At 37.4% G+C, this 12,878-nt stretch overlaps 1 protein-coding gene across 2 annotated transcripts in view; it reads right to left on the minus strand.

The window, feature by feature from the left end:
- Positions 1–12,878, minus strand: part of LOC118274568 (nardilysin) — a 41,538-nt gene that overhangs the window by 12,107 nt on the left and 16,553 nt on the right. For both annotated transcript variants that reach the window (XM_050696703.1, XM_050696704.1), the window contains 14 exons: positions 9,527–9,735; positions 8,125–8,295; positions 7,130–7,251; positions 6,576–6,696; positions 5,892–5,969; positions 5,396–5,536; positions 4,819–4,948; positions 3,183–3,441; positions 2,615–2,749; positions 2,371–2,419; positions 1,958–2,059; positions 1,341–1,474; positions 715–844; positions 148–252 (listed from right to left, as the gene is read on the minus strand). In XM_050696703.1, the coding sequence (XP_050552660.1) occupies positions 148–252; positions 715–844; positions 1,341–1,474; positions 1,958–2,059; positions 2,371–2,419; positions 2,615–2,749; positions 3,183–3,441; positions 4,819–4,948; positions 5,396–5,536; positions 5,892–5,969; positions 6,576–6,696; positions 7,130–7,251; positions 8,125–8,295; positions 9,527–9,735 (1,886 nt within the window). The remainder of the gene's footprint in view (positions 1–147; positions 253–714; positions 845–1,340; positions 1,475–1,957; positions 2,060–2,370; positions 2,420–2,614; positions 2,750–3,182; positions 3,442–4,818; positions 4,949–5,395; positions 5,537–5,891; positions 5,970–6,575; positions 6,697–7,129; positions 7,252–8,124; positions 8,296–9,526; positions 9,736–12,878) is intronic.

A 12,878-nucleotide genomic window follows, 5' to 3' on the forward strand; every position in this document is an offset into this window, starting at 1 on the left:
TACAATGTGTGTAATATATAAGTTTTTAAACTGGCATGGTCACTAACATTAGATTTCATTTCATTGTCTCGATTGAAACTCATAGACATAAATAAACATGGTTAATATCCCGTCTTAAGTTCTAATGTTAATATGTAATGTACTTACATCGGGGAACTCGTCTTCGGTGAGTGCGTTCCAGTTGATGGTGGAGAGTACGTTCTCAGATATCCTGATGGCGTCGTGCCACGCCAGGTTACCTTGCATTAAGATCTGCGGACAAGGTTATACGATTGTTATTGTTGCAATGGTAACCTATACCCTTAGCGCGTCAGAAACAACCAATCAGAACGCGTTCGGTGCTCTGATAGGTTGGTTTATTCAAGCCGGCTATTCAGAGCGAAAACGCTCTCGTTTTTAAACGTAAAGCAAACTCATACTAATGGCATGGAACCACCAACCAAATCCCCGTGCATGGCAGTCGGCGAGGCTAGAAGTTCGCAGTTAGATTTATGACATCTAACAAAATGCTATTATCCGTCCCTCTGTTGCTGGAAGAGTCCCGTTGCAGATATATCAGAATGCGCCATACATAATAACGTAATGAATGCAAGAAGCAAAAAAGTAGTTAGAGCTGCAAACATTGAAGGTCACATCTACTCTTCGTCAGATACAAAGATTTATATAGAGAAAAATTGTAGATAGCTAAGGGTATGGAGTGAATGCTTTCGCTACCTGACAGTACATCTTGCTGAGCAACCTCTCGCTGAAGTCGTTGAGTTCCTCCAGCGTGATGTTGTGGACGATGGCCGCCTTGTCGCGCGGCGACACGTACGGCATCAACAGGATGTTCATCCGGACGTCTCTGTGTACAAACACAAACGTTTATTACTACAATATACGAAGGTATAACTCCATTGCGCAAATGGACGCGCAAAAGTTTGCGCAATATTTTCAAGGTGAAGTAAAATAACGATTGTATTTACTTAAACAGTGACTATAAATGTGAACTGAAAATCACTTATTGATAGTTACGACCAAGAAACGAAGCAATCACCATGAAAGGCCGGCTCGACCGGAGTGATGCCACGGCGTCACAGAAAACCGACGTGAAACAACGCGTTGTGTTAGGTTATCGGAGGTCCAAAATAGCGATTTCACAACAAGCCTTCCTAATCCCCAAAATGTCGGCAACGTACTTGAAACGCTTATGGCATTTTGCGTGTCCCATGAGTGGCGGCGATTGTTTACCATCAGGTGATCCGTCTGTTCGTTTACCGTCTTACAATATAAAAAAAACGCTATCAGAATTTCTATTCAATTCCTATACAGAAAAAAAAAACATTTCTATAATAACTTACTTGGCCAATTTGTGCGGTTTGATGAGTACATTGTGGTAGGTCCGCGCGCGCACCTCCCGCACGGCCTCGAACATGGCGGGCGTTAGGTTCTTGGTCGACGACCGCATCTCTCGAGTTATTAGCTCTACCAGTAACTGTTAACAAAACCAGATAATGTTCAACTATTCACAAACTATGTATTGTTTACATGAATAAGCTTTGCCCCACACTAGGATTTTCTCCTGTGTCGTGCGTGCGTTTACAAACATACAATTTCACACATGACACCCAGACCCGAAGCAACAAATTGTGGATCACACAAAGTGTTGCTCCGTGCGAGAATCGAATTCGCTAGCCGTTACACGGCAGCCAGTTGCACAGCCATCGCGTCAACCGTGCGGTCAAAATTAATTTGATATTTATGGTGTCCGAAACGTCTGTAGGCTACGGAGCATTGACTGTCACCAGGCAAGCCGTAATTTTATTTAAAGGAACAATAAATATTGAAATATTAATGTTAATACATTACAACTCAACATAAATGGTATACTGAGATATGTTCAACAAATAAGTATTTAAGTTTATTCAAGCACTATTAAGTTTCTGTTTTGGTAAATAAAACTTAAAAGAATACTTACGTGTAAGTTTTGACTATACCCTGTGACTTTCATGGTGAGCCCTTTATCCCCGACGTAGAGCGAGTGAGACAAGTCAGCCATATTCGCTGGATATACTTCTTCCTGCGAACAAATGGAAATAAACGTTAACAAATTCTTGTGAATTGTTGTGGTATAGAACAAATAAATTATCCAGTTATGAACGCATTTATACCTTAAAGAGAGAACCTCTTTAGGTCCATTACTGTGACCAATACCCTTAGTATGAGTTTGCTTTACGTTTAACGTAATCGAAACGAGAGCGCGTTCGGCGCTGTGATTGGCCGGCTCGATTAAACCAACCAATCAGAGCGTCGAATGTAAAGCAAACTCGTACTAAGGGTATTGTGCTACCAAAACATACATACATTACAAAATAAATACGTTATGATTACCTTAAGTCCTTGTTGTAACACGTCCGTCCATAGATCGAGAAGACATGAACTGTGGACAATTCACTCATTTACTTAATTATACCAAATAAAATAAAGTCAAAACAACACATTACGAGTAGCGCAATCATTGTTAATTTAAAAAAGTAAAGTTTACTTTAATTGCAAATACAAATATTCATAATTGCGCAAAGATTACGGATTTGCGCAAAATTAAGCGCAAATAAATAAATAATAGTTGACTTACTCTCTAGGCGACTTCAAGCTGAGCGGCGATATAAAGTAGAAGTATAATAACGCTGTCGGAAACCGGAACTTGAAATCTGGTTTATACCATAACTCCATGTGTCTATTCTTACGTATTAAGTTGGGTTGGTCCAGTCTGGAGAGAAAGAGAAAGAGTATTAATATGTGTGTAGTGTATAGTAAGGGAGAAGAATGTACAAAATTGAACTTTATATTATTAGATAATAAGTTTACTTTGCATTACAAATTTAATTCTGAAACATCGAGCTTTTATATTTTTAGCGCACCTTCCCAATCCCCGATTCCCCAATAATCCCTAAATTCCTAACCCCCAAAAGGCCGGTAACGCACTTGTAACGCCTCTAGTGTTTCAAGTGTCCATGGGCGGCGGTAATTGCTTACCATCAGGTGATCCGTCTGCTCATTTACCGGCTTATACCATAAAAAAGTTGTTCAGAAAATTAAACATATACGAAAAGAGCATTAGAATTAATTTTTTTTATTTTATTTCATTACTGGTAAATGCCTTCTAATAAAAAATATTATTATATCATCTAAATTGCACTTACCTGAAATTATTAACAGTAGCAATGAGATCACCGTGGCTCAAAGTCTTGGTATTTCTATCGCTGCCTTCGACTTTTTTATGTATGTCCTTTATGGAGCTGTTCTTAAGGTCTATGCCCAATTCGTTGGCGGTCTCTAAGTACACCGGGTCTGGTTGGACGAGGCTGAAGTCTGTTGTGATGTACACGTTCTTCTCAGGAAGGAAGAACTGGGTATAAGGTTCCACACTCAGCCAGCGATCTAGCCATTTGCTTGGGATTTCTGTGGGAAAAATATAAAGTCAAAGTAAGTCAAATCATTTATTCCAATTAAACCATATACTTAGGTACTTTGGAAACGTCAACAAAGAAAGAATTAAACAATAGTCTGTCAGTCTGTCCGTCAGTGAAACTAGGTGCTCGGTGCTATATGTTTACTACACTATCGAAGTATTATTGGATTTTTAATTTTAGAACTTTGGAACTATCACTGTTGTTCGTTCATAGTCAAGGAAGCTGTTTCGTAGCAATATCAGTACGCTTAGTACGAGTTTTTTTTACGTTTAAATTAACCGAAACCGCAGAACGCACTCTGCGTTCGGCAGTCTGATTGGCTGGCTCGAATAGCGCACCATAAATTCACATTTACTAAATGAACTCTCTTTCGATTCCCAATGGATACTTCAAAGCTTAATTATGTATGTTTTTTTTTAATAATAATAATAGATTGTATAGTATGAGATATTACATCATTGTAAGAATATACTGAAGGTACTTGCCCCAATTTATGTTGAAAATTTCTAGAGAAACAAATAAACAATACGATCAGACGAATTTAACATAAATAAGCATTAAATAAAATAACTCAACCTAGCTTCAAATAATTTTAAAGGACATTAAACGTATGGAAGTCGTAACTCGTACAAATAATTGTATAAATATGGTACCTAGCAATAAATAAATCCGCATAATTAAAAATTGACATACTGTAATTAAGAAGGTCCAGAAACTTCATATTGCGCAATTCGAAAATAAAGTGCGCCTACGTCAAACAACGTTACAAAAACTTCAAACTTAACATTGCTTGAACTTTTACCAAGGCGTTATAATGTACCTGAGTAGTTATTTATATATGAGGTAGATAGGTAAACAATTCTGCTTATACTAGATTGAACACAAAGTAACCAAGCACAGACACAAAATATATATTTTGTATAAGATTGCACAATCTTCATATATTTTGTGTCTATAAGATATATACTAAGATTGTGCAATCTTATACAAAATATATATTTTGTGTCCAAAACATTTACAATTATATGGTTTCAGAAAAAAGTCATTATATTACCGTTATTAAAAATTGATGTTCGTTTAATTATTTCGATTTGATTTTCGGGGAAACTAATGTCCTAATAAACAGTACCTACTTCCGTGTTGTCATGTCAAACCACAACAGAAAAAAATCATTTATGAAACTTATTTTTTGTTAATTTTTGTTCACCAAGTTATAAGAATTAGTTAAACACAAAATAATTCATAAGTGAATATTTAAATGATACGGGTGAGCGTGAAATTCGTATTCTTGTTATTATGCCTGGGTCAGTCATTTAGCCATCTCCTTTAACCTATTAATAAATAAGGTATATAATGGCTTACTCACCCATTTTCTTGTATTCGGTGCCGAACCACTTCTCCTTGGCGTCGTAGTTGATGGGCGTGGAGTGCTTGTTGGACAGGATCATTATGTTCACCGTGTCCGCGCGCATACAGTCCAACAACTCCGATATACCCTGACGAGTAATGAAGTTGAACTCATTATATTTTCATAGTATAGCCATATGGAGCCATATGGCCCATTCGTGCCGGCTCCATCGGAGTGATACCACAGTCTCGCAGAAAACGGACGTGAAACAACGCTAGCGTTGTGTTTCACCACATATTATATCACAAACTAACAGAGTAAACTCTGAAGTCACGATAGCTCAGGAAACAATGTTTAGGAATAGCCTGATATGAGGAGAAAGATAGTCGTGAGATCTTGACTTATCCTTTCAGAAAATGACAATGGAATTTTGATATATTTCCTTTTTTTGTGTGCTACATAGACTTTTGTCTAGCAAAAGATCAAATCAAATCAAATCACTTTAATGCATCCATAATGCACAGTGTAATTATGTACCAATTGATACAATATAATGGTCAAAATGTTTAAAAATGTTAAAAGAAATGCTCCTTACCTTAGGATCATATTTATAGTAGAGCCTGTCGCCCGTGATGAAGTGCTCCGGCGGGTAGAAGTGCATGTTCTCTGATAATGTCTCCACGTACTCCGCCGGCTGAGACTCTTCCTCGAACCGGAAACTTGTCTCTTCTATCGTCTGTTATTATAGACAATATATAAATACGTGATTAATATATAAAGGAAATAATTGATATTCTGCAAAATAAAGAATTTCTTTACGGAAATCTAAACAAAACTAATGCTATAGGAAAAAATATGTAGCTTTAATTCCGCTAAATTATAGTTCATAATACATATTTTACTCATGAAAATATCTGGAGAAAAAACTCTACAAGTTTCGTGTCACAGAGTGCACAGACTCGAAACTAGTACTCACTGTTCAACGCGGCGACGTCGCGCCGGCTACTGATGATGAAGAGTCCTGAACTTCTCCACATATTTACGTAAGTACACCGTGATTTTTAGTTCAAAGTAAATAGTTTAATACTCACCCTAATCTCATCGTATATTCGTTCCGAAGGTCCAATCTTCTTTAGCATGTTTATGTAGGAGAAAATAGCTTCTAGCACCTGTAACCAAACAGAACATACAGTATTTGTAAACGATATCATAATATACGATGACAGATTAATTAAACTGCCTCGTTGACCGAGTGGTTGCAAGTGCGACTGCCGGGCAAGGGGTCTCGGGTTCGATTCCCGGGTCGGGCGAAGTATTACTGGGCTTTTTTCGGTTTTTCGAAATTTTCTCAGTGGTAGCACGGAGTCTGGAATTGTGTCCAGTATATGGCAATAGGCTCACCCCTATTACATGGGACTTATAACACAAATGGTGAAAAGTGGGTGTACATTGTATAGCGGCATTACGTGCCGTAATGTGCGCCTCTGCCTACCCCTTCGGGGATAAAAGGCGTGATGTTGTGTGTGTGTGGAGATTAATTAAAATCAAATCGTGAGACATACTAAATTAACTAAAAATCACATTATTAATGGAGAAAAGCTCTACTAGTTTCGAGTGCGCTGCAACGTCGCCGCGTCTGCGCACGTTGCTCGTGATGAAGAGTCCCTCTGTGACTCGAAACTAGTAGAGCTTTTCTCCATTAATAATACGTGAGTAAACCGTGATTTTTAGTTAAAATCAAATCGTTTGAGTGAATAAATAGGGATGTTGCTTACCTCGTCAACGTGATCCAGTCCTTCCTTAGTGAGTACGACTTGTGTGGAGAACAAACTGTACATCGATGTGTAGTCGATGCCGCTTTCCGAGTTACCCGTGTATATACCTAGAGCCCACACCCTGGCGAATAAAACATAATTAATATCATAGTTTTTGTTCAGAAACAAAATCTTCATGATGCGCAAAATTATATAAGTTTGCGCAAACATCAAACAAGTTTGCGCAAAGTGTGGTGTGCACTGTGGTGATGACATTTGCTACAACTTCTTCTCTTTCCATGGGTATGGTAAGAAGCCACTAAGGGACTGCATTTTAACCGGATCTTTAATCCGCCTGCGTAGCGTGGAGATTATTGCTAATCCCTCGACTGGGGGGGGGGCATAATCCAGCAGCGGAATATCACTGTTGATGGTTGCGCAAAGTAAGTTTAATGCATGTTAAAACAGTTCAATTAAGTATAATATAGGTTTTGTAGGGCTTAGTCTATAAGAATGTTACCTGTGTGGAAGTGAAATAAATAATAAAAATAATAAATAAAATAACAAAGACATACTTTTTCCTAAGGTAGGAAAGGAGACTGCCTTTGCCTTCGTGTCCGAGCAGGTACGATATGTACTGGTGCGGCTTGGACTCGTATTCCGACAGTAGAGAGCGCATGCACCACGTCAAATGTACCTGGGGAACAAAACAAATACTTTACACTACATTCTGTGCCCTTAGTACGAGTTTGCTTTAGGTTTAACGAGATTGAAGCGAGAACACGTTTGGCGGTCTGATTGGTTGTTTCATTCCGCCAGCCAATCAGAGTGCCGAGCGCGCTCTCGTTTCGATTTCGGTCAACGTCTAATTTTTTTTATGCAATCTGCCTAAAAAGGTTATTATTACTTATAAGTATTTACGTTGAGTTATCGTATCGTAAACCCACAACAGCTACAATTGTGTTACAACGTTACAACATTTCTTATGAAATCAAACATCACAAATTGCATTTGTGCATAACAAGATGTTTACTTTCGACCACTAATCTAATTCTTTTGTTACGAATTTGTATTTACACTACAGTCGTAATTAGACTAAACATGAATGACACTTACATGAGACCCTTAACGTTATGTTCCTAACTTTTACCGCGGTTTTGTCACCGTGACTTTAGTCTACATCCTTCCGTACTTCCGACTATATAAGGTATTCTAAAAGTATCTGCCACGATTTAATGGAATGTAGTGTTAGAGTAGTCGAAGATTACAATAGTAAATATAAATTTTTGATTATGAGCGACTTTATTTTTCGTACAAAAATATCTACGTGTGCGTTTGTTATGTTTGTAAGAGATATCTCTTTCCTGTCTCTGTCGCTCTGTCAATGAAAACAATTGCTACCAATCGTTTTCATTGAAGAAACGACACATCGTGCGTATTTGGGAACCACTTTACGCACTCTACTCTGCTCTCAATATTTACTTAACTTCTTTACGTCCTCAAATTGATTTAACTGGTCCGAGGTACGAAATTTATTGGGATAGTCTAAAATAAAATTTAAATCACATACCTCAGTAGTATCGCCAACAGGTTTGACATAGTAGATGCTTCTGAACTCCGGCGTGACGGTGTCGGGTTTGAAGGTAAACTGGCTGAAGTCATCGGACGGCAGCTTGTTGGTGGGAATGTGTCCAAACGTGTTCACCACGTAGTTCTCTAGGGCTGACAGTTCCATTCGAGCCTGGAGACAAAATGTATTCCGTTATTTTAGTTTCACGCATAGATATATGTATTTTCATCCCTGTGTAATTAGCACGGTTACATTTTTTGTCACCCCTACTCTCCCTGTGGGTGTCCTAACAGTCAGTTGGCTGTTTCGTAATATGTAATACTATATTTTTACCAAAGACTGGGCAGTACTCTCTGATAAACTTGAACCTTTTAAACTGCAACCTTCGATCTGCCTGAATAGAGATGTGAAAACAAAGTACAATATCTATCACCACCCGTGCTCTCCTTGTAGCTGTGGTAAAAGCCAACCAACAGGCTACACATTTGACAGAAACCAAGTAGCAGAGCTCTTTGAGGGGTAAGCAGAGGTACACCCATATTTCTCCACTTATGTTATAAGTCCCATGTAATAAGGGGTGAGCCTATTGCCATATACTAGGCACAATTCCAGTCTCCGTGCTACCACTGAGAAACAATCGATACACCGAAAAAAGCCAAATAATACTTTGCCCGACCCGGGAATCGAACCCGAGACCCCTTGTCCGGTAGTCGCACTTGCGACTACTTAACCAATAAGGCAGTCGTTGGTCGAGAATAATACCTATTTTATTTACAAAACAGTCTGTTTAGAAAATAACATTAGCTTGGGATAGGACAGCGAGTGCTAATACTAAATATTATGAAACTAAGAACATTATATTTTGTTTTAAGTCTCCAGTCTCTAACTGCTATTGTATACTTCATTTATCTGCAATAGACAATTAGTTTTGTTATGAACTACTTGGAAACTTTCTCAGATAATGAACTCATTATTACATGTAAGAATGCTTCATTAAGAAACTTACCGAGTTTTTACAAACAAACAATTATTATTATTTAGTTTTCTATAGAAACACAAGACAACATCATATTAAAACGATCGTCCGTTATCGACCGTTATTATTAGCGCGTCCGGCGCTCTGATTGGTTGGTTTATACGCACCGGCCAATCAGAGCGCCGGACGCGCTCCATTTGGTTTTCATTCAACTTAAACCAAACTCGTACTAAGGGTACAGAAGAAAAGAAAAAAAAAACAGAAACATTTCGTTTTCATTTTAGTACAGTACTCAACAGTAACTGTTGATGAAGCGAAAGAAGTATGTAAAAGTCGTAGCAATTGGGGGTCCATTATGTCTGCCAACCGCATTAAGGCAACAGGCGTGAACTTATGTATGTAACATTTCTAGAAAGATCTACCAACCTGAACAGCGACAGTCATTCGATGCGCACTGTAATGCCGTTTCCTGAAGGCGTGAGCTGCCTTGTGTAGCTTCTCATCGTCATCTATATCATCCTTCAGACTGCGCAGGTTGCCCCACGTGAACGATCGAGCCGGATGACCTTCGGGGAACAAGCTGGAGAGTAGCTGGTCCTTTCTGTTGGAGTCTGATGGCGATGCTATTGCGAATTCTGGAATGAAGGAAAGAAATTGTTGTTATTGAGGTATCTTGATGAAGTTAATATTTGTTGCCATCCTCTTCTCGTGGGTTTAAAAGGAAGAGTGAGTTAAAAAAACTACTTCTTTGGTAGACACTGACAGAAGCCTGAAGCTTTTGAACTGAGATCTCTAACTTGCTAAAAGAGGAGGGGGTAATTAGGCCTCCGGTAACCTCACTCACACGACATAACATAGTGCAAGCGTTGTTTCACGTCGGTTTTCTGTGAGGCCGTGGTATCACTCCGGTCGAGCCGATCCATTCGTGCCGAAGCATGGCTCTTCCAGAAACTTCAAAAGAAATTTTGGTAAAACGCTCAATAATCACAACACTTATTATGTTTTTTAATGACGAAGGCGTGTCCAATAAATCCTAGGTACGTAAAACGTTTCGAAGTAAACGCTTAACTAATCGCATGTCGAATATGACCTTTCTCGTAGCTATTGGATTTATAATAACTTATAAGTATTCTCTGACATTATCGACGCAACCGTGCAAGTGCGAATTTACATAATATTTTATAGGATAGGTCAATAAAATAAGTGGTGAAAATTGATGTTATATGAGTATTACTTTTGGTCAGACAGACCACCTGATGGTAAGCAATTGTAATACGAAGAAGAATTACAAGTGCGGTGCCAGCCTTTTGGGGGTTTAGCCAACTATCCTTTTTTGTAAGAATTAAAAGGTAAGACGATAAGATGTCCGACTCGGAGCTCCGAACTACCTATCGGGTTTCCGGGGTTCCGGCTCGAAAAGCAGGAGTAGGAACTGGGTAGTCTTTAGTCGGTAAAAGTTTGACACTCCCTCTTGCTTCACCCAAGGCCTTGGGTGAAGCAAGTAGTCATTTTCCTCCTCAAAAAAAAAAAAGACGACAAGTATTTTTTTTATTAAATAGACAAAAATAAACAATTAATTCGTCAGAGTACACCTGTTGATGTTACGCTATTTAAGCAATACGATTTAGTATGATTGGATTACAATAGTCTGATCACTTAATCCAAATGTAAGTACATTGCTTAAGTAGCAGTGTTCAATGACTATTTTGTTGTACAGTTAACGCATGGATTAAACTATAAAAGTAAAACGGCTTTTACACTAAACCCATTAATATTTTAAGGTTTTATTGGGTCCGTCTGGTAGAATATTTTAAAACAAAGGACACGTATTTTATTTCATTTCTTACAAAATTAAATATTTTCGACAATACATTGATTTGAAATATCGTATGACGTCAGAATTTACTACATTTTATAGGGGTACTATACCTTTATACTCCTAATGGTCATTTGGCGTAATCTCCTCTGTTTTTGAAGTCGGTAAAAAGATTACAACACGCATGTTGAAGAAAAATCGAACACCATTACAATACATATTTGAAGAAGTTTATTCCATGTTGAAAAGTTTGTGCCACTTTTGTTTAGGTTTTAGAAAGTACCTAAGTAGGTAATCTAGTATTCAAGTCATGTGTGAATCGATTTTCTATCAATGCTAGTATTGCAGGTGTACCTATCATTTTATAATGAACTTAGTATTCTACACATTGTCATTAACAGCCATGGAAACGAAGTGACAACAAATGCAATGATTATTTTTTTATTTGACTTTTTTTTTATTTGACTTATAGATCTGGCCAGGAAATTAGAATGTTAATTGGTTACTCGTTTATTACGAAGATTATCATCATCACACAGCTTATAAGTGGCCACTACTGACCGAAGGCCTCTTTTCGCACGGAGGTTTTGAGCATTCATCAAGTTGTTATTGTTGGTTACGACAGTAACACAATAAAGTTTTCTCTGAGTTTAAAAAACTCAGTGCTTTTTACTAGAATAAGAAAAGCCAATGCAATTTTCAGTGACCTTGTGCAATGTTGAGATAAAAACAAACTGCGGTAGATGAAACCGAAAATAGCTATTAGTAAAGTTTCAATTTCACATTTTATTGGCTAATGAGCTCTTATGCTACATATTAGGTACTTTCAAGGCCAATAAATATTTAATCTGGGAATCGACTTCTTGCTTGGCAGTCGTACTTGCGACTAACCAATCCAGAATCTATCAAACCAGAAACGAAATGAGCTAAGCGAAATGCATTTTAACCAACGAATAGAATATATGTATATTTAGTAAACTAGCTTTTGCCCGCGACTTCGTTCGCGTGGAATAGTGACTTCCGGCAAATTTTTGGTTTTAACCACATAGTTCCCATAGCTATAGGCTGATGATGATGATGATGATGATGATGAGTTCCCGATCTCGCGGGATCTTTTCAAAAATGAGATGTGGAAGATATTCCAGGGAACTCTTCAAAAATCAACATAATGAGCTCTGCGTTTGATTTTAATAGATGTATACTCACTTAGGGCATTGAAAAAATAATTTAAAAACGGACTTTAACTAAAGAAATATTATAATCTTTCCGAACTTAAGATGAAAACTAACTTAAAACTAAAGAAAGCTACGAATTACGAATTTATAACAATTAAAAAAGAAATTATATTAGAACCTATCCTTTATGCTATAATAACCAAGCTTAAACTAAATAATTTAAAAGAAACGACTTAAATCTAATCTAATTAATTTATAAATTAGACTTACAATTTTATTAAAAAAACTAACTACAGTAACTACTAATAATCGATATCAAACTAAACCTACGTTAAAAAGTTTAACCAGAAAACCAGGAAAACCCAACAAATAAACTTATTAATTGACAAATACAACGAAACCAATTTAGAATATACGAAACAGCAGGACCACTACAGACAAATAATCATACGACTGATAATACACATTTTCTACAATAGTACCGAAGCGCTCGGCCGATACCCAACCAAATAATTGTAACAAAACCATAGCGCAATCTATTTCGATCCCAACGCCATCTATCGAGGATAAAGACAACTTGGATTATTTATTTATACTCCGTTCGGGCATTTTCTTTGTACTAAAAGTTTAATTATATTGATATAATTTTTTTCATACCTTTTTACTATTTGTTAACTTTTTTCGATGAATTAAAACAATAACATGAACCGAAGTCGTGTAACGATCGACATAGAATTATCTATACTCCGTTAGAGCGTTTTCTTTGTACTAAAAGTTGTATTATGTT

Source organism: Spodoptera frugiperda, chromosome 11, assembly GCF_023101765.2.
Source record: "Spodoptera frugiperda isolate SF20-4 chromosome 11, AGI-APGP_CSIRO_Sfru_2.0, whole genome shotgun sequence".
Taxonomy (NCBI): domain Eukaryota; kingdom Metazoa; phylum Arthropoda; class Insecta; order Lepidoptera; family Noctuidae; genus Spodoptera; species Spodoptera frugiperda.